Consider the following 25,839-nt stretch of genomic DNA (forward strand, 5'->3'; position numbering starts at 1 on the left):
CTATATTATATTAAACTAGATATCCATCTATTAAAGTAAGCCCTATCCCCAGCCCCCCCAAAAAAAAAACACCGGCCCCGGCTAATGCAATAGAATAAACTGAGAGCAACACTGAATAAGAACAAAAATGATGGGGGGCGGGGGGAGTGGGTATAAAAATGGACCTACTATATATAGGCCATTCCCGGAGGGCCACTTCCATTCACGAGTGGATCATGCGCGACCATGGGGTCTCGAAAATCACCCTAAACACGTAATTTCCATATTCTGAAAATGCACCCCTTAACAAGTATTGGCGTGTGAAACCCTACCCTTAACAAGTATTGGAAACAAAACGATACTCTTGGCAAATATTCCCTGAAATGAACCCCTAAACAAGTACAGGAATGTTTTATTGTTTCGGGTCCTTTGGTTGTCGGCTTTACCTTATTAATTTTGGTTTAGTACGACCCCACCTATACGCCTCGCGCAAATATAAAACATTTTAATTTTGTTTTATCATCCCCGCAAATTCGACCCTAAACACGTAATTTTCCTAGCGAAATAGATACCCTTTTTCATTATTTTTGTGTTTTTGACACCCTTTTCACGTTACGTACGTAACGTGCCCTATCGTGAAAAGGACATCCCTTTTACGTGTTTTTTTGGTCGCGCATGGTATCCACTCATCAATGTAAGTGGCCCCCCGGGAGGTCATTATGGTATAATATAGGTCTATGGGTCAGAACGTTTGAGTTTTCACATAAAGCCTATCATCATCATCAACATTGTCATCTCCATCCATCATAAAAAAACAGTATGATCATCACCATCACATCATCGTTATCAACATCATCATCAGCTATAATCATTATCACCGTTTTCAACATAATCATCATTTTCATATTTTTCACCATCATCGTCATCATCATCATCATTTTTATCATTGTAATCATCATCACATCATCATCATCATTATCGTTGTAACCATAATTACCATTTTATCATCATTACAATAACATTATCATCACCGTTATCTCTCTCTCTCTCTCTCCTGTATTCTTCCTCCGCTAAGGTCGGAGATCAACGGCGCCGTTGGAAGGGCCGCTATCATTATCATCACCATCACTCATTGTCATTATTTTCATCATTATCATCATCATTGATAACTTGATCTTTTGATGAAAATATTCCTTTTTGGATGAATTTTTTAGTTTTTTCCTCTCTCTCCTCCCCCTCCCCCCCATTGGCTTCACTCCATATCTCACATTTTCTCCTCTTCCTCTCTAACTGGAAGGAGCAATGGGTTCCGTTCCCTTAAGACTTAGAGTGGGACTTCACCCTCATAACAATTATTTTTATTGTAAAAGTGCAGAAAAAAATAATAATAAAATATTGCCGAAGGTTCGAATAAAAATCAATCAAAGAATACAAATGTTATTATAATTTCATTAATTGATTTGACGTCATATGCGAGCAGCTTTAGACAATTGTGATAAAAAAAATCAATGAAATGTCATTTTTTCAGTAAATTAATTTTGAATATCAATAGACAAATTGTTTCACACCCGTTCCTTAAGAAGAAAGCAAATGAGTCACCACGAACCATTAAACATATATATGTTATATTGCCTATAGGCCATAACATAAGAAAAGGCAGCTACTCGTTTATGATGTCACAAATCAAAAACTTACAAAATTTCTTATTTTTCTTTAATAATCTTGACATAAAAATACTTTTTTTGGGGGGGGGGCGGGGCAAGCAGTAGATGAAGGTCTCAAGCAAGGCCCTCCTTGTTATGGGGACCAGTGAGGGTCAGAATTGAAGATATGAGACAACATATTTATGAGGGAGCTTATTTTGATCTGTGTGGAGAAGAATGTGAGAGAGTGAGCAAGCCTAGTTTTGGTAACTTTTAGATTTGGCGTGTAAAAAAGGTCGAATCTGCCAGATAATAGATTGACTTTTGGTGAAAAATGAAGTACAATTTTTTTATGGGGCAGTAAATCCCCATCTGAAATATGTTGGGCACAAAATTGGACCATGTAGGCCTATATTTAGCAGGTGTTGGTCATAGTCGAAAATTACTGACTTGGGGGGAATATTCGCTTGTTCGAGCGAGCGAATATGCAACAGGCCGGCCACAAACAAAACTTGAATAGCGCCATCTGTAGATTAAAAGCAACACATGCACACGTCATTTTATTGTGATTGCAGCTGCGGAGCCAACGAGAATAGAGACTTGAGTACCCCGAATCTCCCCGACACTGGAACCTCAGACTCCCACCGGCGCGGCTCGCACAATGTGACTTCTGCTGCTGCGCCATGATCGAGGAACCTCTGTTGTCTGTGTCGGCGCCTTAAATACTCTCTCGACTCTGATTCTAAATTAATCAGTCCCATAAAATCTGGAATCCATTTCTGACTTGCTGAGCTTGGCCTGGCCTTGGCTTTATAGCCATTTGAATGGGATTCAGTCATGCCTTTTGAGATGGAAGATTTGATCGACGACGTCGACGGTGTTGCAGATGGATGGTATGAAAATGGTGAGAAAAACAAAATACAAATCACTGGACTTTTTTTTAGTCTGGAGGACTCTATGATGATGTTTTTTTTTGAAATATTTTGACATAGACTTCTTCATCATGGAGTCTTGAATCCCCGGCAATATTTATATAAGACGAAGAGACACATCACATGTAGTACAAAGTCTGGATTTCCCCAGGAAATCCATACTTAGTTAGACTGGGTGAAATCGCTTTTTTTTAGGGTCGAATTTTATTTAGTATGAACCTTACCTTTAATATTTAAGTTCAGGATCCTATTGTGTATGGTAGTGGATTGTATTACCGAACACTTTTTATGAATTCCATCATATCAAACACATCATTCTCATAAAATTCACCAAACTTTCACCAGAAATACACAATTGCCTACAAAATATACATACGGTACGGTATAGGCCTATGTAATTGTAAAAATTTTGTAGAAATCGTTTTTCCTTTTTACGATATTAGCTTCCAATCGGACCCCTCTTCGCATGTGAAATAGTTAAGTTTGGTAACTTGAAAAAGGTATTGTATTACCGAACGTGTGTTTTCGATGGGAAAAGTTGGGAAAACAACAAAATAACTGATGATGAGCTATTTTGACCATATTTTATTGTGTTTTTTTTATTAAGACTTTGAAAATGTGCTTTTGTTGCATGTTGATCATTTTCATCATCATTTTATTCAAGTTCCCTTGGCTTTTATTATCTTCTGACGTGTACGATGCGCACTTTTGGTATTACAAGGCCGGTCGGTAATACAATCACTCACTATATGTCTATATAGGCTATTAAGGGATAAAAGTTATTTCACTATACAAGTGTAAGTGGTAAAAATGAGATGTTACCAAACCTGATCTCCTCTGGATCCCTCGATCCACTTGAAAGCAAAGACAATAGCCCTTGAACCCCTTTATGATGACGTACATCCGACTAGCGATGCCGTTTTGAAGAACAATTTATAAATAAAAATTATTTCACAAATACTAAAATTTAATACGTGATTATAGATAATTAGTATACTACATGTAATTATTCATAATTACATATTAAATTTTTAAAAAATTACACGCACTAGATCCTGCTCGAAATTTGACGGAATAAAGCCATATTTTGGTATGTATTTCCACTCCCCCATTGTACAGTTATCATGTGTTCTATATATTAGGTCCAGATATATTATTCTGAACCTTCTCCATGTTTTTATTTTCAATTTAGTGGGGGTGCATATGGAACTCTTGCTGAAGCGTTTATTAAGTCACACGCATTGGTTCCCTATTTCCACTTACATTTACTTTGTACACCAGTACAAGTCAAATCAAATTACTGCATTATTATTTTTTTTTCTTTTTAATTATTTATATTGCAATGAATCAATTGAAATGATGATTGCTGATTGATCCATGGTACATTTGTTTCCCTCAAATTAATTGTTGCCATTTTCAGTTTATATGTTTCTTTTTTTATATTCTTAACTGACCTGGATTGAGGTGAAGGGATGTGGGAAGGAAGGCCTGTGGGCCATGGTAGTTCAGTTCACCTTTTCCAAACCCAGGCAGCCCCTTCATCTCTATTCCAGGTCCTTTGTAGTATGTCACCTATTGTTTATGTGATTTGTATTGTATTATAATTTATGTATTTTAATTGCCAAATAAAATAATAATAATAATAAAAGTATGCACATACAAATGGATGAGTGGTTCCTGAAATTCAATGTCACCATTTTGAGTCAGATTATACTTGCTTAATCTATTATTTTTCACTGTCAGACATGACTGTATAAACCTATAAATTTGTATTTTTTCTATTTACATGTAAGTGGAGGGGACAGCAGTCTTGCCATAATCATCTTTTCTGAGTTACTATAAAAGTAAATGTGAAGCCAGGAATTGTATACCGGTACCCTACAAATGTTATTACCTTACAGACGTTACTGTACCTTTTTGATTGTCTGTGTTGTAGCCTGTAGAGTCAGATCTAAAAATTAAAAAAAATTAAACCAAAAAAAAAAATGGTCTTGAGTACGGGGCAGCCGGTAGCCGATAGTGAATAAAAATAAAAACATGAAATATTATTTTTTTCCCATATGCCTGGTAGGAGCTAAACGAGAGGTCACTCTACGATTATACTAGCAAATTGGATGTGAAAAATAAGTCGTGAAGTAGCAGACCAAAGGTTTTTGGTCTCTTTTATATTGGTGGTTCCGCTGAACTGCGTTGGCTCCACTCACCAATTACAGAAAATAATTTTTATAAAAATGTTTAAAAACAGTACTCCTTCAAACAGACGGCTGCCAGCTGTCTACTGAAGTAGAAGACTAAATTTATGACTGGAATAGTCTACAGTGTACCTGAAGACTTACTACAAATTTATGCCAACAGCAGACAAATTCAAAATCTGTAATAATAATGTAAATAATAATAATATGTTCATTTATAGAGCACAGTTGCTACATGTATGTGCATATAAATCAACTGCGCTTTGATACTTGGTATCATATTATTACCCCGGCTGTAGCGGAACCACCATATTAATAGGCACTAAAGCGTTCAAGGAATAAATCATACCGGGTACCCATTCACGTCACCTGGGTCGAGTACAACCTAATGTGGATAAATTTCTTGCCGAAGGACATTATGCCAAACACATTGCTGGGATTTGAACTCGTGACCCTCCGTTTCGAGACCCTCCGAGACTAATCCACTGGACCAGTATTAAAGACTATAAGCCTACTGGCAAAGTACACTGTACAGTATGTAAGCACTTTGAGCTTCCATGACTCCTCATGCAAGCTTTAAAACTTTAATCGACAGGGTGTTTTAATACAGGCTCAAACCTTCATCCAATACCAGGTGATGATGATGATGATGATGGAGGTTTCCTGTTCCAATTGTTACAGGAATTAGTTTGGATCGTCAATGTTGTAAGTGTCAGATATCAAAATTAATGGAAATGAGATGAAAAATAAAGTAGTGTCAAAATCAAGTTGCTTAGAAAAGTTGGTCAAGATTGTTAGGATTATGTAAAAACCTGATGGCTTCTGTGTTCTTTGATGTTTGTACTTTGTACTGTATACATTTAGATTGAAATTAGAATGGATAGTGGATGGCTCAAATGCAAATTTTTTCATCGGGCCTCAAGTATTATTGCTCATTATTTGCTATTCATGAAAGAATGAAAGATCCAGTATAACAGTATTGATCTCATTTTGAAAAGGAAATATTTCACCTTATATAAATTTGAAAGCAAAATAAATTTGATGATATGTATTTGTTATAATGATTGTCTGCCTAAAATACATTTTTTTCTTGGATACATTGTACATTACCTTTCAGAAAATAATTTCATTTCATTTTCATTTCATTTATTTCCACATAAAAACACATGATACATAATATACATAAAGCTGAACATAATTGTGGAGGAGTCACTAAAAGCCAAGGGCTTGTCAAGAGTGACTCCTACTGTAGAGTTACTTTTACATAATACATATACATAATACAAGTATCAAATTATTACAAGGAAAGAATATTACTACAAAAGAGAGAGGGAAGAAGAAAGAAAAGCAAGAAGGACATTGATAAAGTGATAAAACAAGCAAGTTATGTGTTGGTTATTACATTACATATTCTCTAGTAGCAACTGTTTATATTTTCTCTTGAAATGGTTTAAAGATTTACTTTGTCTTATGCTATCAGGTAGATTATTCCATAACAGTGGACCTTCATAAAATATTGATGATTTAGCAACTTGTTTCTTCATCAAAGGTGGATGAAATTTATCCTTATTTCGGGTATTATATGTATGAACATCTTTATTGAATAAGAAGAATGATTCGAAAGACTTGGGTAGCAAGTTGTTATAGCAACAGTACATAAAAGTAGCAATATAATATTGACACATTTCATTAATTGGCAAAATATTTGTTTTTTTGAACAAGGGTTTACTAGAAGATAGATAAGTGGAATGAGTTACAATACGTATAGCCTTCTTCTGTAAGACATGTATGCGATTCAATTTAGTTTTAGAAGCAAATCCCCAAACCACTATACAGTAACCTAAGTATGATGTAATAAAAGAATGATATAAGACCTTCAGGACATCCTGTGGTAAAAAACTTAGTTTATTAAGTATTCCTATACTTTTTGCAAGTTTGTTATTCAATTGTGAGATATGCGAGTTCCAAGTAAGTTTTTCATCAATTGTAACACCCAAAAAATTAAATTCTTTAACGCGTTGTATCGGGATATTTCTAAATAATAATGATCTATGATCATTTACATTCTTGCAATTACCAAATATCATATATTTTGTTTTTTCAACATTCAAAATCATATGGTTTGTTTTCATCCATGTGTCTATATATTCTAATTGTTCATTCATGGTTATTATAAGATTTTCAGTATCATTTCCTGTTAAGTAGACGGATGTGTCATCTGCAAATAATATGTATTTAAGTTTGTCAGAACTGCAGTAAATATCATTAATATAAATTAAAAATAACAGCGGACCAAGTATTGATCCCTGGGGCACTCCACATCCTACCGTCACTTGATGTGACATACTCCCATTTAAATAAACATATTGTTGTCGATTACATAAATAATCAATGAACCACTGTAGTGAAATACCTCTAATACCATAATGTAGAAGTTTGCAAATCAAAATGCTATGGTCAATTATATCGAAAGCTTTTGTTAGATCTATAAATACGGAAATCAATTTATCATTTTTATTGATTGATTCATTAATATTCTGAACTAATTGTAATAATGCTGAGGATGTGGAGTGCCCGTTTCTAAATCCATACTGACTTTGATATAAAACATTATTTTTGTTTAGAAAAGAGATCAGTCTGTTGTAAATGCATCTTTCAAGAATTTTGCTAAATACAGGGAGTACTGCAATCGGTCGATAATTATTCCTATTTTCTCTATCTCCTCTCTTGTGAATAGGTATCACTTTAGATATTTTCATTTTACTTGGAACTACACCTTGCTGTATACTGGAATTAAGAATATTACACAGTGGAGAAACAATAATATAAATTGCTCGTTTGAGTACTTGCACACAAATGGAATCAAAACCAGGACTTGTGTTGTTCTTCATTTGTTTAACAATTTCAATAATTTCGCTACAGGTGATAGGGTTAAAATATATTGAAGATGAGTTGGGTTTCTTTAAGAACGAACGAAAATCATTAAGTCCATGATCTGTTCCTTGTTTATCAATGAGTTGTTTACCAACAGTCGAAAAAAATTCATTTAGAGCATTTGCCATTTGCGCATTGTCTGTTATTGTTTCATTATTCACCTTAAGACTTGCAATATAAGTATTTTTTACATTTTTTTTGAGAAGTTTGTTTATTAGTTTCCACATACAAGTCATGTCATTTTTTACACTTTCAAATTTATTCAAGTAATACATGGATTTTGAATATTTTAGTTTTGAGTTTAATGAATTCCGAAATTTAGTATATTTCAGCTTGTTATTCAAAGTTGGATTTAAAACATACTGTTTATGTAAGTGCCTTCGTTTTGTACAAAGATTTTTCAAAGTATTATTTAACCATGGTTTCCTCACACTATTTTTACTATGTTTACACTTTTCCAATGGAAAACTTTTATCGTACAACAGCTGAAATTTTGATAAAAAAGAATTATATGAAACCTCAACATCATAGTCATTAATATCCCAATCAATGCATTGTAATTCATCTAAAAATTTCTGGAGCTTTGTTTCATTTACAATTCTTCTATAAACAACATCTTCTGAGTTATTTCCTAAGAAAGAAGATGAGTCGAACAACATCAAACAAACTGGCAAGTGGTCACTTATGTCTGCTGTTAATATGGCAGAATTACCATGTTTGTCAGAATTAGTAAAAATGTTATCTAATATTGTAGCTGTAGTTGGTGTTATTCTGGTTGGCTTTGTTATTGTAGGATAAAAAGAATTGCTAAACATAATATTCAAAAATGATTCAACATTATTGCAACAATCATGTTTCAACAAATCAAAATTGAAGTCACCAATAATATAGCATTCATATTGGAGGGTATTTACCCTGTTGAATATCTCCACAAGGTCATGTTCAAAGTTAACAAAGGATAAGTCCGGAGGACGATACATGACACCAATGAGTTTATTTTTACCTCTACCTGGAATTTCAATGAAAAAGTATTCAAGAGAAGATGATTGCACTAAGTCATGTCTTACTTCATATTTCACAGATTTGTGTACATAAAAACCAGTTCCTCCACCTCTTTTTTGAGTTCTGTTATTAACTATAAGGTCATAATCAGTCAATTGGTACATGTTCAAGTAAGATGAACTATTAAGCCAAGTTTCTGTAATAGCTATTACCTTAAACCTGTGATTTACATCACTCAAGAGCAATTCCACATCTTCAAAGTTTTTTGAAATGCTTCTACAATTAACGTGTAATAGAGAAAAACAATTGGCATTATGACATGTTGTATATACATTAAAATCATCGACAGAATAATAGCTACATTGAGTATTAAGTTCTCCAGAATTTTCGAATAAAAATGCATTTTGTATCTCATGTGTAGTATTCTTAACTATTACATGAGTGTCAGGTTGAACTCTGTCATAAAAAAATGTAAACATTGCTTCAGAGTATTCTCTTTCATCCTTAAAGTAATTAAAAGGCAACACTTCACCAATACAGTTTTGGCACAGTACTTTCATATCATTATGTGATCTGTCATTTACTTCTGAAAAAGACACATTTATCATAGAAAAGGGAACATTCAATGAGCAATTATAACATGTAAGATGTCCAAGCCTTGAGTTTGTTCTGCTGCTACTCATCATGGGCATATGAGAAATTTTCACTTAGAATATGCAATGCAATGTAAATCCAACATACTGTAGTACTGTCAGGAGAAAAAGAGTAGAAGATGAAAAGAAACATAGTGTAACACTTTCAAATTATTACAAAAATAACAATATTAAAATCTTACCACTACACTAAATGGGTGGACAATAAAAAGTTCAAGGTAGCTTGAATGTAAGAATCAGTGATTAAACTACCAAGTTCTATGGAAAATATAATACATGATCAGTTCTATTTTTATTATGAATTTTAAGAGCAGTAAATAATTTTATATGCAAAGATGTGTATCTAGTCCATCAAATAGTTTGTACTCACAGAGTTCAGTTTGAGTACCCAGAAAAGTTAGACCAGGTTAAAAAAATTCAGTTACAGCTGAGTCAAGTAATATTACGAGAAAAAAATTATTAATTTGAATATGATAGTCCTTATTGTTGAGATCAGTTTACGTGTAATCTCAGTAATTTCACAAGGACTGTAAATCTTCCAAGCAGGTTTTAAGCTCCTATTTTGGCTTTTTATGCCTATTTCATAGCCTATATTGGGGGAGCTACTCCCAATAAAACTGTAAATTCATTATGCTGTTTTTCTTTGGTGGATAAACTTTCAAGATTGTTTAGAACTAAGACTTTCATGCTTTTGTTAAAACCATGGACTTTAATAGCCTTGATTAAAACCAACTAGATGTCAAGATGAAATTTCCCTGTAGATTAACTGTGCAATGTGTGCGCCTATAACTGCACAATGTAGATCGTAGAACCTCTTCCAATTGGGTATGACAAAACATGAGTTTGAAAGCACACAGCTCCTGCACAATAAAAGTATGAACACCCCTACTTCATGTACAGTGTATGTAGCTTGTTTCAAAACTGTTTGCTGACTTAGCAAAGGTCAACATGATCTGTCAGTCTCGCAGAAAGGTGTCACTTGAATGTCCCCATCATCTTATAGACACAAGCTGTACTTCGGTGTTAACATGGGTATATTCTTTGAACAAGAGGTGGAAATTAGGACACCATGCTAGGGGTTTCAAAAGGTGAAAGAAGAAGAAGGGGGGTGGGTGCCAATTGCCCAAACTGACACTCTTTCAGTGACAATACTATCATCTTCAACATTATTTTTCTGGGGATGTGCATTTTACATCAATTTGATGTAAAATTACATCAACTCTGATTCTTTTAATGCTGCTTTTCAAGAACATTGATTCAAGTCACAAGTCATTATTTCATTTTATTTGCACTTTTAAAGGCTTTGTTGCTGTTCATAATATAGTTCTCCCTGTCCCTGACGTTTATCCTTTGCTTCTGCATACATGTACCATAATAATAATAATAACAATAATGCTCAATTCTTGTATAGCGCATCACACATAGCATAGCATGTCCCTATGCACTTAAAGAAGAAATAGTGAAAGGTAAGAATAAAGTAATCAAGATATTTAGATTGGATCATTAGTTCAAACTTCAAAGTTGGTATTTTATGCATTGAAAAGATATGTTTTGAGGGATCTCCTAAATGTACATAAATCACTTTGATATCTCATTGATTCAGGTAAAGCATTCCAGAGGACAGCAGAGGTATGAGTAAAAGCACGCTCACCATATGACTTTGTAAAGACAGAGGGAACAACAAATAATGCTTTTGAGCTTGATCTAAGATTTTGGGATGGCTGGTAATATGATACTAAATCGAGTAAATAGGACGGGGCAATTTTATAAAAACAGTTGTGTGCAAAAACTAGAAGCTTGAATACAATCCGGGAATGGACAGGGAGCCAATGTAATTCTCTGAGAACTGGAGTAATCTCGCAGCTGAATTTTGAATGGTTTGCAGTTTTTCAATTTGTTTATTAGGTAATAGCCATATAATTTGATTTTTCAGATTAACTGATTTGAGAAAGGTATTTTGCAGATGCATGATAAAAATCTGTTTTGTCATGATTACATGTAGAGAGGGAATAATCTGCCGTGCTTTGTTGATAGACTTTTATGCCTCAGAATGTCCAGTATAGTGATACAGTATTTCATTGAAGAGGTTTGCTCAACTTTCTTACTCAGGAAAACAAAATATTTTGTACAAAGAAGTAAAACATACTGTACAAACCATAACTGCACTTGTTTCAAACATTTGTTATTATTCCTTCCTGGACTTATTTTATTCATTAATTGGTTTATGAAAAACATTTGGAAAATATCAATGTACATGTATTTTAATTTCCAATGAACAAATATAAAGAAAGATTAGAAAAAAACTAGACAAATTTTGTACATGTTTTTGTAAGGCTAGGACTACGAAAAGAATGTATCGAAGATTTTGTTATTTTTGAAAAATCATCTTGTAAAGTTATAGAGCTAAAGTTCACCTGACTGTTCATTGTTCCATTATACTCTGACTCAAATGAGTATAAAAGGGACAAAAGATGAATTAGAAGTCTATTGCATTTGTGGGCAGGGGTAGTTCTTTTTAATATATCTTGGCAATTGTATGGTGAGTGGCACCAATTCTTTTTTTTTTGGACCAAGACAGTAATGATTCAAGATGATAGGATTCCATTTTCAAAAAGATATTGATCTGAAGCTACATGTATACTGGAACAATGAATGGAGATGCTGTACCTGTCTCCTTGAATATACAAAAAAAATACTGTTCAAAACTACAATGAGGTTTTAGAAACTGCAAAATTCCCTCTGAAGATAGTATGATAGTACAACTTCACACATTTGCAAGAAATACTTCTCATACTTTGTCTGTGTATGAAGTCAAATGTGCATCAGGTGATTTGCATATTTTAGAGTGAGATGTGATTAAACAGTTCATTTTTTTTCAAACTGCTCATTGCTACCTGTACATGTATTAGATGTGCATGTACATGTATGATGTACATTATAGCCAAGGATCCACTCAGTAGAAGCATTGGGGAAGGCGGGGTAAGTTGAGCATAGGGGCAAGTTGAGCCACCAGCCCAGGGGCAAGTTGAGCCACCAGCCCCAGTCCAATAATGAATGAGTCAGACATTGTGGTGGTGTCATGTATTGATGACCTATAGCATATCCCCTAAACCCACCACACCACAAGGAGCAAATTTACATGACTGCTCTTTTCCTTTTAAAGGATGTAAGTATCTATAGAGAATTAGCAAGTGAAAAGACTTTAAACAAAAAATTGAAATGCTGGTTCTCCCCTCATACATTTTGTACATAGTTTTTGTGGCTCAACTTACCCCAGAAGGTGGCTCAAACTTACCCCATATATGGGGCAAGTTGAGCCATTTGACATAGTTTTTTTCAAAGGTCACAATGACTTTCAGTGTGGGGATAGAAGGTGGAAAATATTTCAGAAGAATTAAATTTCAAGGCAAGGTACTTATTTCGACAAGATTATTCATCATATCAATTCTAACATGCAAAAAGCAATAACTGTCACAACTTACCCCGTCTTCCCCTACATACATGTATACAATTTAATACCAGACTGGTGTGTTGGCTCAGTTGGTAGAGTGTCCGTCTCACAACCGGGAGGTCGGGGGTTCAAACCCCGGCCGCGTCAGACCAAAGGACGTTAAAAGATGGGAGTTGCTGCTACCCTGTTTGGCGTTCAACAATTAAAGGGATAGAGCCTCGTCGATCTGGTGCTGCACAGCGGGTGCCGGGCCAACGATCAATTGGGCAAAACAAATTTTTCGCAGCATTTCATTTCTGGTGTCTATTTCGAACAATAAATTATGGATTTTTTTAATAATCAAGTTGAATACATGTAGCCCCTGAAATACTAAAAAAACCCGGTTAATCCCCATTCACTCTAATATCAAAGCTAATCCAATATTGCAGATTTACACAGTACAGTGTAGATTGTGAAAACTAGCCCCCTCAAAAAAAAAATTGTCTGTAGAATGTAGCCATGCTTCAGACACAAGTGAAAAGTTGACTTCATGTATGAAAGATCAAAGAAAAGGCACTAAGAAAGTAAATTAATTTGCTTTATTGTATCGGATTTGAGAGGAAGATGCTTATTTTTCTGTATGATTGTGTACCCGTAAGTACCAACATAATGCATTCACATGCAGAAATACTATTAAATTTGCCTGTATTTTTTTTCCATAGTGAAGTTTTGCTCAGTCCCATCTGTAGCTCTGTGACTCATGATGTTCAGGCTCCCTTGTTTGCATTTCATTATTTCTGTATTCAAACGTAAACATGCGATGAGAGGTAGGCCTACATTTTCTGTTTACACACCGTTTGAACAGTGTGTACTTAATATTCATGACCAGACACCTGCCCTCTACTGATCATATCCACATGCAAGCATGAGATGCATTCAGACTGACCAAAAAAAAACTGAGAATGCCGTGTATTCTCTGATCAAGAAATTTACCCTGATGTCCAGAACTACCCCTATCAGAAAATGATGTGAAAGCAAAGTACAGGTATTTCATTCCTAAAAGAAAATACCTACATGTATCAAATAGAAGGTACTTGTCAAACTTGTGAGAACTTTCTCTGGGATTTTTCCAAGGTTTTGGGTGGGTAGTTTGGCATTGTGAGAGCATTACAAGATCTTTTATCCCATTGAACATTGCGATATGAATTACATGTAGAACGATTATGGGATTAGCAAGCCCTGCTCTTTACGGTAAATGCATGTATTCTGGTATTCTTATGATCAAGACGGTCTGAATATGCCTGTTGTCATCCTCCATGCTTGTGTTCTTTATTGATTTTTGCCAATTTCAATCAAATTTTCACTTGCATACAATTCAGCTGACTATAATTAATGAAGTATAGATTATATGGACAGATGTTAACATACATGTAGTTGTACACTGAAAGATGAAGCCAATTTTGTTTTTTATAAAGTGACATACTTGTTGCACTGCATGTTGGCTCTACTCGTAGGTACCGGTACATATGAAGTATAAATGGTGTGGCAAAAATTTGAAATGTACATGTCAAAGTATCAGATAGGACTGTTGATGTCGATTAGGCTACTGTCACTTATCCCAATTATTATGCAGACCATCATTGTATGTCCAGTGTAGGATATGAAATGCATTGAATGAAGGGACTTCCTCTATTTCACAATAGTGATCAGGAAATAGTAATTCACATGGTTTGAGAAGACTACAGTTCGACTATACTGTATTAAGAATGAAGGAAGGCAGGCGACAATGGTATTTTGCCCCTGTCAACTGCTTATACTTTTGTCTACACATAGTTTCACCACATGTAGTTCCCAATGTTAAAGGTCAAGTCCATTCCAGAAAATTGTTGATTTGAATCGATAGAGAAAAATTAAACAAACATAACGCTGCAAATTTCATCGAAATCAGATGTAAAATAAGAAAATTATGACATTTTAAAGTTTCGCTTAATTTTACAAAACAGTTATATGCACATCCTGGTCAGTATGCAAATGAGGAGACTGATGACGTCATCCACTCACTATTTCTTTTGTATATTATTATATGAAATATTCTAATTTTCTCCTCATTGTCAAGTGAAACAGTGATTAATTCCTCCCTATACATGTGGAATTAGCATTGTTTTAGTACTATATGGTTCAGTCAAGTCGGTCCCTACATGTATGTTCAAATCTCTAAAAAATGAAATATTGTATGATTCAAACAATAAAAAAGAAAAGAAATAGTGAGTGATGGACATCATCGACTGACTCATTTGCATATTTAACTGAGTTTTGCATATCACTGTTTTGTGAAAAATAAGCAAAACTTTTAATTGTAACTTTCTTATTTTATATCCGATTTTGATGAAATTTTCAGTATTGTGCTAGTTTGATTTTTCTCTATTCATTTAAATCAACACTTTGCTGGGGTGGACTTGACCTTTAACGAAAAAAAGTGATTGTTCTTTCATCCCCTCACAATTGCCGCTGATCCTGAAGCCTTCTGTATGTGAAACAACTCTCGTGGAATCCAGCAGATGACATTTTTGGAAGGCATGTGAGCAAACGTATTCTCAAAATGCTTTGGCTTTGCAATTTTGACTCAAACATATCTGCATTCTTTATTCAAAGACTTCAGAGTTCATGACATAAATTTATGTCATTTAAAAAAGGAAAAGTAGATGAAAATGTGATTTATTTGGTATGTTTTGGGTGTTTTTCAATTCAATGCATCATAATTTTGCAGTACTTTTGTCAGATTTTTTTTATATTGAAGTTGACTTCATTTGTAAAAATGAGCACTGGAACCTTGTCAAGCCAGGGTTACAAACTCTGTGATTGCACAAATTTATTTCACTCTCCAGAAGAAAGTTTGTATCAGAGTTTTATCAGGACATCAAAATTCTTCCAAATATATTTTTCTTTCCCCTGTAGTACAGTATTGATTACCTACAACTTATAAGCTGTGAGTATAGGTAATCTGAAAGAGCTTATCTGACCTTGAAGTAGAGACACTAATCTCTGAGACATGTTGATAAATATATGTAGAGAAATAATATGTCAAATCATTGTTTGATTATAGACAGATTAACAAATAGGGCCAATTTATTGATCCAATCCCCTGTATATTAGGGACCTAGTTTTTTATCACTTGGTCATTAAGGATGACTTTTAGATTATCTTGAAATAGATCTGCTATTGATGTACTGGAACCTTCAGAGGAAACATGATAGCTCAGTCTGTAGAGAGCAGGTTTTTTTTATTCCATTATATTTATTTTATTATAACCAGGTCCCTTGGAGAGGACCTTAAGCTTACTGTCTTCTTGTTGCTTGCTTCCAAGGCTTCAAGCATTCATGAATGCATTCTGAAAAACCATGAAAAAATCACCCCAAATCATATATGTATTGAAGGCCTACAGATCTGCGCTCAAACTTGTGTCAGTGCAAAACAATAGTAAGGATGTTTCTGCACAGACAAGATGCGCAAAAATGTTTTTCTAAGTGCGTTCTTGCACCGACAACTACCACCAATAGTACATGTATGTCATTAGAAACTTATAGAAAGTGATATTTTTAACTGGTGTGATTACTGCAACTTGCAGGAAATTCTTTTGTTGAGCTATCATAATGTCCAACTTACATGTATGAGAATATTTTCTGTACATGTATACAAAAAGTAAATTTATTTTTTTAAAGGGTTTGCATCCATTGATTTACCATGGGATTATTTCAATTCTATAAAGCAAGTTTTTGAATGGTTTATTTATTACTAGTTTAATTTTCAGGAACACACAAATTCAAATGGTTACTTTAGCATATACATGTAATATGCCCCTTTAATCAGTTTGTTCTTGTGTCTTGTACAATAGTTTATCAGTCAGACCTGGGAACAAGCCGATTCAGCAAATCCTCCAGGAAACAGAAGATTGAGAAATAGTGGGAAATACATCCTTCTCGCAGTCACATTGAATAATTAATGCTGGTGTTTGGCTGTGATTAATCAGATGATTATGACTTCTGTGATTACAATGTATCTGTTCTTTTTATTTTTGTCATGTACAATTGACTGACAGACATGTATTCTGGTGTATTCTGATATGCACTAGAGTCTACATGTAGGTGAATGGAATATCTTGTTACATTGACTTTTGTTAGCCTTACATATATACCAGGGTGCTACTTAACTTTTAATACCCCTTTCAAAAACCTATCCTCCAATTAGCCGCCTAAGGGTAATGCGGATAATTCAATAAAAATTGCGTCACAAACTCCGAAAAAAGCCGCTTTATTTTTACGAGCGCCCGTCCTGAAAAGGGCGGATAATCGTCATGACAACTGGACACGCCCCCTCCGATGCGGTTGTGTTGGAAAAGGGTGACCTTGTGACCGCACCATGGCAATTATCCGCATTATTTGGAAATGCGTTCATAAACTCAAAATCTTGTCCCGATGCTGCTATTATGCGGATAATAGCAGCATCAAAATAATGTGGATAACTCTTATCCTCCAATTTTACGACGAAATTATGCTGCTATTAGCCGCATAATTGGGTTTATGAAAGGGGTATTAGAAGCACTTGTCCAGTTGGGCAAGTAAATTTTTGAATAGTAGGAGTGTACTTGCCCAAAAATCTATTTCACTTGCCAGAAAAAAAATCATTGAAAAAAAAACTTTTAGTACCTCATCAAAAGAAAGTTTTTGCGGTTTTATAAACCATTTACCTTTTACTCTCTTTTGACATGAACAGATCTACTTTGTTACTGCATTTTTTTTTCCAAAGTGATTTTAATCTTGCCTGCCATGACCAAAATTAGGGTCAGTATGTCATATTGACCCTAATTTGGTCATCCTACTGTGAGAATTTTGCTTGCCCAATGCGAGAACTTCAGTTTTGGTCTTTACTTCAAAACAGTTGCCTTACTCTAACTTATACTTGCCCCGGGCAATCGGGCAAGTGCTTATGTAGCACCCTGCCCTGTACTGTATTTGTAATTTAAAATAGCCATCACCACTGGACACATCATACATACATGTACATACATGTCATGTCTTTGCAAGAATGCACCCCTTGCTCCCAGCTTCATAATCAACTCATATTTTTGTAAAATATAATAATTGGACTAGGAAGCTCTCACCCCCCCCTGCCCCCTGTTGCGCAGCGCCCATTGCCATAACTGACATACATGTAGGATAAAGATGACAGGTGATATTGCAATTTGCTTGTTTTTATTTTTGTTGTCTTTCTTATATTTGTCATTTATTATTAAAAGCATTTTGTTTTTGTTATTTACTTGTACTTCTATACAATTCAATTTTTTAAAAATTCAACAGGTACTGTACATGTAATAATTTTATTTTAGATTTTACAAGATTAAGTTATTTTGTTGACATATAACATTAGAAATAATTGCACACAAATAATCAGTGATACGGATTGATATGGATTATTTTTAATCATGAATGATTTTAATTCTTTGTTTAATATTTCAGACCTTCATCTGGCAGCAGAGCTTGGCAAGACACTCCTTGAAAGGAATAAAGATCTGGAGGCAAGCCTGCTAGATACGCAACAACAAAATGATGAACAAGCCATGCAGATCGTGGTATGTGATTTAAAAGGGTCATTTAATGGTTCATTTACCAGTGAATTACAGATACATGTTTGCTACACTATTGGCAGACAGTGGAATGTACATTGTGTATGGTATCAAACAAGTAAGAACACTTTTTAAAAATCCCATAAAATGATATACCGGTATTTATATTAAACATGCTGAAGATTTTGCTACATCTATATACAGTACATGTGTACATGTAGGTCCCGGTCATTTTTTTTCGCCTTTTTCCCTTGACATAGTTTTTGCACCAATCAATTTCTGAAAACTTGCCCGCAAACAAAAAAAATGGACAGAGCTCACTCATACAAAATATTCTGTCAAGCATTACATGTATACTTTCATATGTAGATGAGACCAAAGCCCAAGAAAATGTACATGTCAATGAAAAAATATCTTTGCTATTATCTATCTTTGTTATTATTATTTCTCCAATTTCTATGACATGCCCGGTATTGTAATGGCCGAGACTCTGATGCAAATCTACCACTAGTAGTTTCCTATTGAAATACTGAAAAATTCTCATCATAATTGTTGTACATGAATTTTCCATAGTCCCATGTACATTAAAAATTTAGAAGAAAAAAATTATTGTCTTAATATTCAACTTGATCACCAGTACACCACCGTAGCCTGTTATGTAGTATGCACTGTTCATTTACTTTTATTTCTTGATAATGTACATAACTACCAATTTTAAGAGATTACCAATGATAGGTCTACTACTACACACAGTTATCTTTGACCTTCAAGTAGGGCAAACACTGATATCTGTAAGTAGTTTTTGCACCTACAGCAAAATACATGAACAACTTACCTAACAAACTTTTTATAAAACAAATATTCCTATACTACCATTCATCTATCGAGATAAAAAAACAATTTTCTGTTTGAAGATAATTTAGTTAATGGTTAATAGCCTAACATTGAACTAAATCCATGATGATATTCCATATAGCATGTGATACTGTTAAAAGAGAATTCTTTAATACTTGTCAAATACAGCTGTTCATGTTTCCATGCAGATTGTGTAAGGGGGGGTATTTGATTTAAAAATGAACATTAATGATTGGTATAAAGAAGGTCATATGACAGAGGCTTGCGACATCACATTCGGTTATCACGTCTGGTCGGTCGGTCAGGCAGTCACGTAACCTGACCATTCAAGAAAAAAGACCCTAAATTCCAGAAAAGTCAGGTCCAGTTTACCCGACACTGTATATTTGCCTTACAGTTTTCACAAAACTTTGGTAAATTGGACATGAACATTTTTATAGTAGACTGAAATTTTCACAAAATGTCTGGTAAACTGGACCCGACCTTTCACAAATTTAGGGAGCATTTTTTTAATGGTTGGGTTTTACGCGATTGCCCGACTGGACGTGATAACCCGATGTAATGGCACAAGCACATGGCAGAATATATGCCTACATATAGACCAATTTTAGGTGCTGCATTTATTGTCATTCTTTAGGGAAAGGGGGAGGGCCTTCAGATATGCCTAATAAAAGATAAGTTATGCACTGACTTTAAGAGCTACATACCTGGATCATTGCATAACCCATCGGATGTGATTCTATTCCTCTCTAGACCCTATGAAAAGGATTAAATTCAAATTCTCAAGTAAATTCTTATTGTTATTTTCATCAGAGACATTGTGATTATTTGTTTTATTTTTGTAGTACTTGGAGAAGCAGCTTCACATCCTGCGTGATGTCACTGAGTCCAAGTCCCACATCTACGAGCAGCTTGATTTGAGTTCACAGGAGCTGGATGCCGAGAACCAGCGGCTTAAACATGACCTCAAAACCGCTCAGCAGAGGGTTCTAAGGTTGAGATATATCTATATCATTCTATTCTATTCTATACTGAATTATAAGTCCTTGGGTAAAAATATATTCCATTCTAAAAGGTGTATTTCCATCTATCTATCCATGATCACAGCTTTAAAAAAAACAGAAATTACTTATACTATCAAAAGACCCAATGTAGACCTCCCCCATTACAATATACCCGTAGGTATGAGCTGTTTTTATGTCACATTATGGTAGTGAAAAGCCTGAGTGGTTAGCTACGTTGTTTTGTCTGTTTGAAAAACATTGTCACAAAGTCACAAACAAATGAATTCGAGAATCAAAAATAATTCAACTGAGTCGTTTTAGAAATATAAATTTTCATTAGCAGCTTTATTGAACATAATTTTCAATGATTCTCAACAATAGAAGAATAAATACATTTCATTGGACTGTCTGTAAACTTACGATTTAATAAACTTTGCTGCAATAGATTGTTCATGTGCACTTTCCAGGAATAGTGCACTCAATTGCCTTTGTTAAACAAAATCCAGAGGACTTTCAGTACAATGCATATAATGTGAATCCCACCGCTGCCACCAATTATGATTTTCATTTTCTTTTTAACCAAAAACTAGTTCACAAATTGATGTTTTCTTTAAATTTTTTATTTTATTTAATACCGATGATCAAGCTTGTTGTTATTCTTGCAGGATGACTGAAACTGTTGAACACCTAGAACATCAAGTGCATGACCAGGGAACTACCATAGAGCAGCTGAGGATAGCAGAGAAAGAGCGATTAAGAGAGCGCAGGCGTCTGGAACGAGTTCATGATGCTATGGTCTCCAATGGCTGGGGAGGGCTCCCTCTGAGGCGAGCTCACAGCTTTGACTTGGGCAAACCATCCGCTGACAGCCTGTTTGAAGAAGAGTTAAGTAATCTGCAAATCCTTAATCGCAACCTGAAGCAAGAACTGGCCCTTAAAGAACAGAGAGAGAATGAGCTGGAGTCTGAACTGGCTGTCATTGTTCGCGAGAACAAAGCACTTGAGAATCGCAATCGCGAGCTGCAGGTGAAATCCAGGATGTTTGAAATCAAGAGAGATTATCGGTCACTGGACAACCTGAATGAAACTGTCTGCAAATACTGCGATAGTGTAATGACTTTGGGTAGCGATGAGAAATCAGAAGACTCTGACAGGCAGAGTGAGTCAAATAATGACAAGGAACTGAAGCGGTGTAGTAGTCTTGACCTGCGACCAATAGCCGAGGAGCTTAGCCAAGAGTCTAGGTGTCCTTTGCCGAACCATGACCTGGTCCACTCCAAAGCGGATGGTGTGTCAATACTTGGTGAGATCGATGCCCAATACCACAACCTCATGGACAAGTACACCACTCTGCTGACGCGCAGTCGCAGTGCCTCCTTCCACGAGTCCACCAGCAAACCAAGGACAAACAGCCTCCGACGCAAGAAAGATTCATCATCCAAGGATGGAGGAGACCTGAGCTCTTCTCCTACCAAGGCTTCCAGCTTGAGCCTCACAGGCTCTTGCCCTTCTTCTTCCAGCTCTCCGAAGCAAGAGACAGCCCCTTGTCCGGTGGACAACCATTTTGATACCGGGCCGCCAGAGTATAAAGCACTCTTTAAAAGGATATATGAGGTTTTGCATAGACCTCTCAAAAAACCCAAGCCCAAGCTTGATAATTCATGAATAAACAGGGTTCCCTTATTATGGTTATTAATGCAGTATTGAACAAGGTGAAAGAGATCGATAGAAGACCCAGACCAGACCCAAAACAGAAATTGACAAATTATACACCATTTGAAAGCTTTAATAGAAACTACTAAACACACCAATGCAAGCTTTTATGCATTCTCATTGCTTACCAGCCAAGTATTTTGCTGAAGTATTTTCCTTGGCAAATTGAAAAAGAAAATTGAATTCATAATCTGGATATAAAAATAATCTTTTCGACATACAAACCTATAGATCACCACCCCCTTCACAATATGACGTTGTGTAATTCAGGTTGTTAAGAAGCTTGATAAAGCCTATTGTCAAAACCAGTTAATTTGAGTTTTTTAAACAAAATACTTAGCTGTCAAGCGATGAATATGTATGAAACACAATCTTCTTACTTTGTAGTTTATGATTTTCCCTTTCGTCTCTTTCACTTTTAGCTCCGGTCTGGGCCTATAAGAGATAGAAACTTGATAGGCATAAATGACTGTCGTACTTATAATACTTTCATTAACAGGAGTTTTAATTGGTTAATTTGTATTACATTATTGTTCCAATATATCTATTGTTAAAGCTCTCTGAAGCTAATGTAATCTGAGACCTATATCCTTTGCTCAATCTTGAGAAGGAAATGATTTCAAATATATATTTTTTTTGATGTTGTTGAATGTGACAACCAGTTCTTCATACATTTTTGGTTAAATTTCTGGGCACTGTCTTACAAAGAGTTATGATTGATCCAATCAATCGTAACTCTATGGAAATCCATGTGTGTCATAATTTTTTCTACGAAAAATATGCACAATGACCTTTGTATGCAGTGAGAAGCGCAGTGAATTTTCAAGAAAGCAATGCATGAATATACATCATAGTTAGAAAATATTTTATTGTTATCATTTTATTTGGCACTTAATTGAAAAGAAGACAGCATGTACAATGCAAGAATGAGAAATACTACAAAAATACAAATAGTTTTAGACCCTTTCTCACCCAACCAGGTAGCCTGGGTAGGGAATAGGTCAACTTAATGGCCATGGCCCACAGGCCTTCCCTCCCTCACCCGATTGAGTGAAAAAAGATCATAACATATAATAGGGTTACAAAATATAAAACAGGTAGGTTGCACAAAAAAGGAATCAACTTACATGTTTTTGAACAAACATGCATAATAGTTGTTGATGTTGCTGGCCGTCCATAGTTGTGATAGATAGGATCAATCGTAACTCTTTGTAAGACGGGACCCTGGACTCTGTCTTTTGAAGTGCATGATTGCTTCAAATCAATCTTGAATGAAGAAAGATGATAATACAATAATTTGTCATCTAGAACCTGCGATGTCCACTGGAGTGCTCAACGGATGACAGTTACCTTTGTATGGATCATTGATAATCAGTCTACTTGCTATTCTGGTTTAAAGGGGCAGTAGTTATTTTTTTGGGAAGATATGAGATTGATTTATTGCTTCGATATGAGATTGATTTGTTAAATTGCTTCTATTTATAAGATGAAGATCAGGTTAATCATTCCTTTTTCATTTTCTCCAACATCAATTAATGATAAATGAAATCAAGCAATTAGCTTGAGGAGCTTTAAAGTATACATATTGGGACATTCTTTTTTCAAGGTTTTTTTTTTAATGAACCGATAGGTGTATTTGCTTCATCTTTTTGCTCTCTGATGTTCCTTCAATCTTGCCAAAATACAGTACCAAATTATGAGAAGTGCAAAGCAGTTTTAAAAACAAAAACTATTCATTAAAAAATGAGACGGATATTGAATTAGATCTAGGTAAATTAGAAGATGGAACAACTACATTATGTAAAAAAAAACCAAGTGCAACTTTCATCTACTTTTTTTCGAAAGAAGTGTGTTTTAATGGTTTTCTGCATTCCAACTAACTCAGTTTGCCTTCAGTGTCTCATACATGTGTGTCGTTTGCAGTATTGTCCAATAAGTATTAGTCGCTAGGTTCAATGTATAGTGTGTATGTATGCTGTTGGGTTTTAGGATGAAGTTAGAGCTTACTTCAGGGTTTCTAATATTATGTTATTTACAGTTCATCTATCATTTATCTCCCTTACAGTGTAAACCAGGTGGGTGTTTCATAAAGATGTTCCTAAGTTACAAACGACTATATGCCCGACTGGAGATACCATCTTGTGCTACATTTAAATGAATGAGAAATACATTATTGCACCCAAGAATGTATCACCAATTGTTCGTAAAGTAATTTGTGACTTACGAACAGCTTTATGAAACACCCCACTGTTCTATCATTTTAATCAGGGTATGCTTTGGAAACAAATTCAAGGTTAATATGAATATGTTTGTCTGTCGCTATTGATCAAAACCAGGGTTTTGTTTCACCAAGTTATTTAGTTGTCATAAAGGCGGGGGCGGAGTGACGTCACATCCACATAGCGAAACACAATGAAATGATATCAGAAAACAGCACTTAAAATTTCAGAGGGATTCGTGAATTTCCAGATGACGAAATAGGAATACTAGATTATCACGACGTTCAGCACAAATTATGAATGCGATAATTGTGTATTATGCATTGTAGGAATGCCAAAACGCCGCGCTGCTGTCCAGGTCGCTAGCTAGTGCATTGTTTTCATCCGCTGGTCAGGTGCTAGGGCTCGAGGTTAAAAATGCCCGGATGTTCGCCCTGGCAATTTTTCTTTCACAGTAGCTGTAGGATTGCTATTTGAGCACAAAGTGAATACAGCACAAAGAAACAGAGAGAACTACATTCTTCTGTACATGAACATGATTACTCAGAAGGTTTAGGGGTAGTATTTATGAATTTGAATAATAATCTTAACTATCAGACTCAGTTAATCATTTGGAATTAAAAAAAAACGTGATTATAGTTGTATACATGTAAATTATACTTGTATTAACATGGATAATTTACCAACAATGAAATTAGTTTGTGAAATGAATCTACCCTGGTGAGTATTTATAAATACCCCCCTCCAGCCCCAATCATGCCAAGAATCATTCTGTAGTAGTTGGTTATTGCTGTCAGTGCTTTTATGCGTAATGTATCCTTGTCTTACTCTTCAAAATACCGTCTTACGTTGAATTCACACTGGCGATAAAATGGAAAAAGTGTGTAAAAATACAGTTTTCCATAGGTGTGTTAAGCCAGGGTATTAAAAATATGGCTAGTGATGTTCCTTGATTTGATTGATGAATATACAGAACAAATAACTCTTGTTGCAGTGTTAGTTATTGAAAAAAGATAAGTATAATCAATTTTTTTCTTCATTATTTAGCTGATGTTTCTAAAGTAAATGGACAAGGCTTACTGGGAGAAGGATCTGTTGATTAAACATTTGGGATTTATACGTTTTGTATGTAGAAACTTGATTTACAGCTCTTGTACTGTTTTATACAACTCTTTGATACAACTTTTCTTGCATGTAATGGACTTTCCAACTTTTCTTCAAAATATTACTAACACTCAACTGTCCATTGCTATATGACTACTGCTGATGTTGATGTGTTCTCTATATTGATACCCTTTCAGCACAATCGGAACTTTTATTGTGCAGCAAAGTGTGACGATGTGAACCTGGATTCATTTTTTTTAAACCTTTGGAATGCTATTTAGTTTCCAAAGTTACAAACGTATAGAATATGGAAGCTTGTTCTGTTTTTTTCACTTTGCAATATTGGAGTATTGAAACTTGTATTTCATTTTGGGAATAGCAAACCTTACTACCCTTCAGATTTGTAGAAATTTTGAATATTGAATCTTTTAAGTATCAAGCCTTTGGAATGACAAGTTGTAGCCATCATCAAGTATCTATGCTTGTGTGGCTTACAGTAAATGAATGAAAGAATGAAAGAGTAAATGAATGAATATATAAATAAATAGGTAAATATGTA

General features: G+C 34.8%; 1 protein-coding gene across 1 annotated transcript; it reads left to right on the forward strand.

Moving 5' to 3' along the window:
- Positions 1-2,224: 2,224 nt before the first annotated feature.
- LOC121422316 (cerebellar degeneration-related protein 2-like) lies at positions 2,225-25,827 on the forward strand. Its single transcript, XM_041617275.1, has 4 exons — positions 2,225-2,526; positions 18,279-18,391; positions 20,086-20,234; positions 20,910-25,827. Exons 1-4 carry the CDS (start codon positions 2,460-2,462, stop codon positions 21,907-21,909), a joined length of 1,329 nt encoding a protein of 442 aa, XP_041473209.1. The 5' UTR covers positions 2,225-2,459; the 3' UTR covers positions 21,910-25,827.
- The last annotated feature ends 12 nt before the right edge of the window (positions 25,828-25,839 follow it).

The sequence above is a fragment of the Lytechinus variegatus genome, chromosome 10 (genome assembly GCF_018143015.1).
Source record: "Lytechinus variegatus isolate NC3 chromosome 10, Lvar_3.0, whole genome shotgun sequence".
NCBI lineage: Eukaryota > Metazoa > Echinodermata > Echinoidea > Temnopleuroida > Toxopneustidae > Lytechinus > Lytechinus variegatus.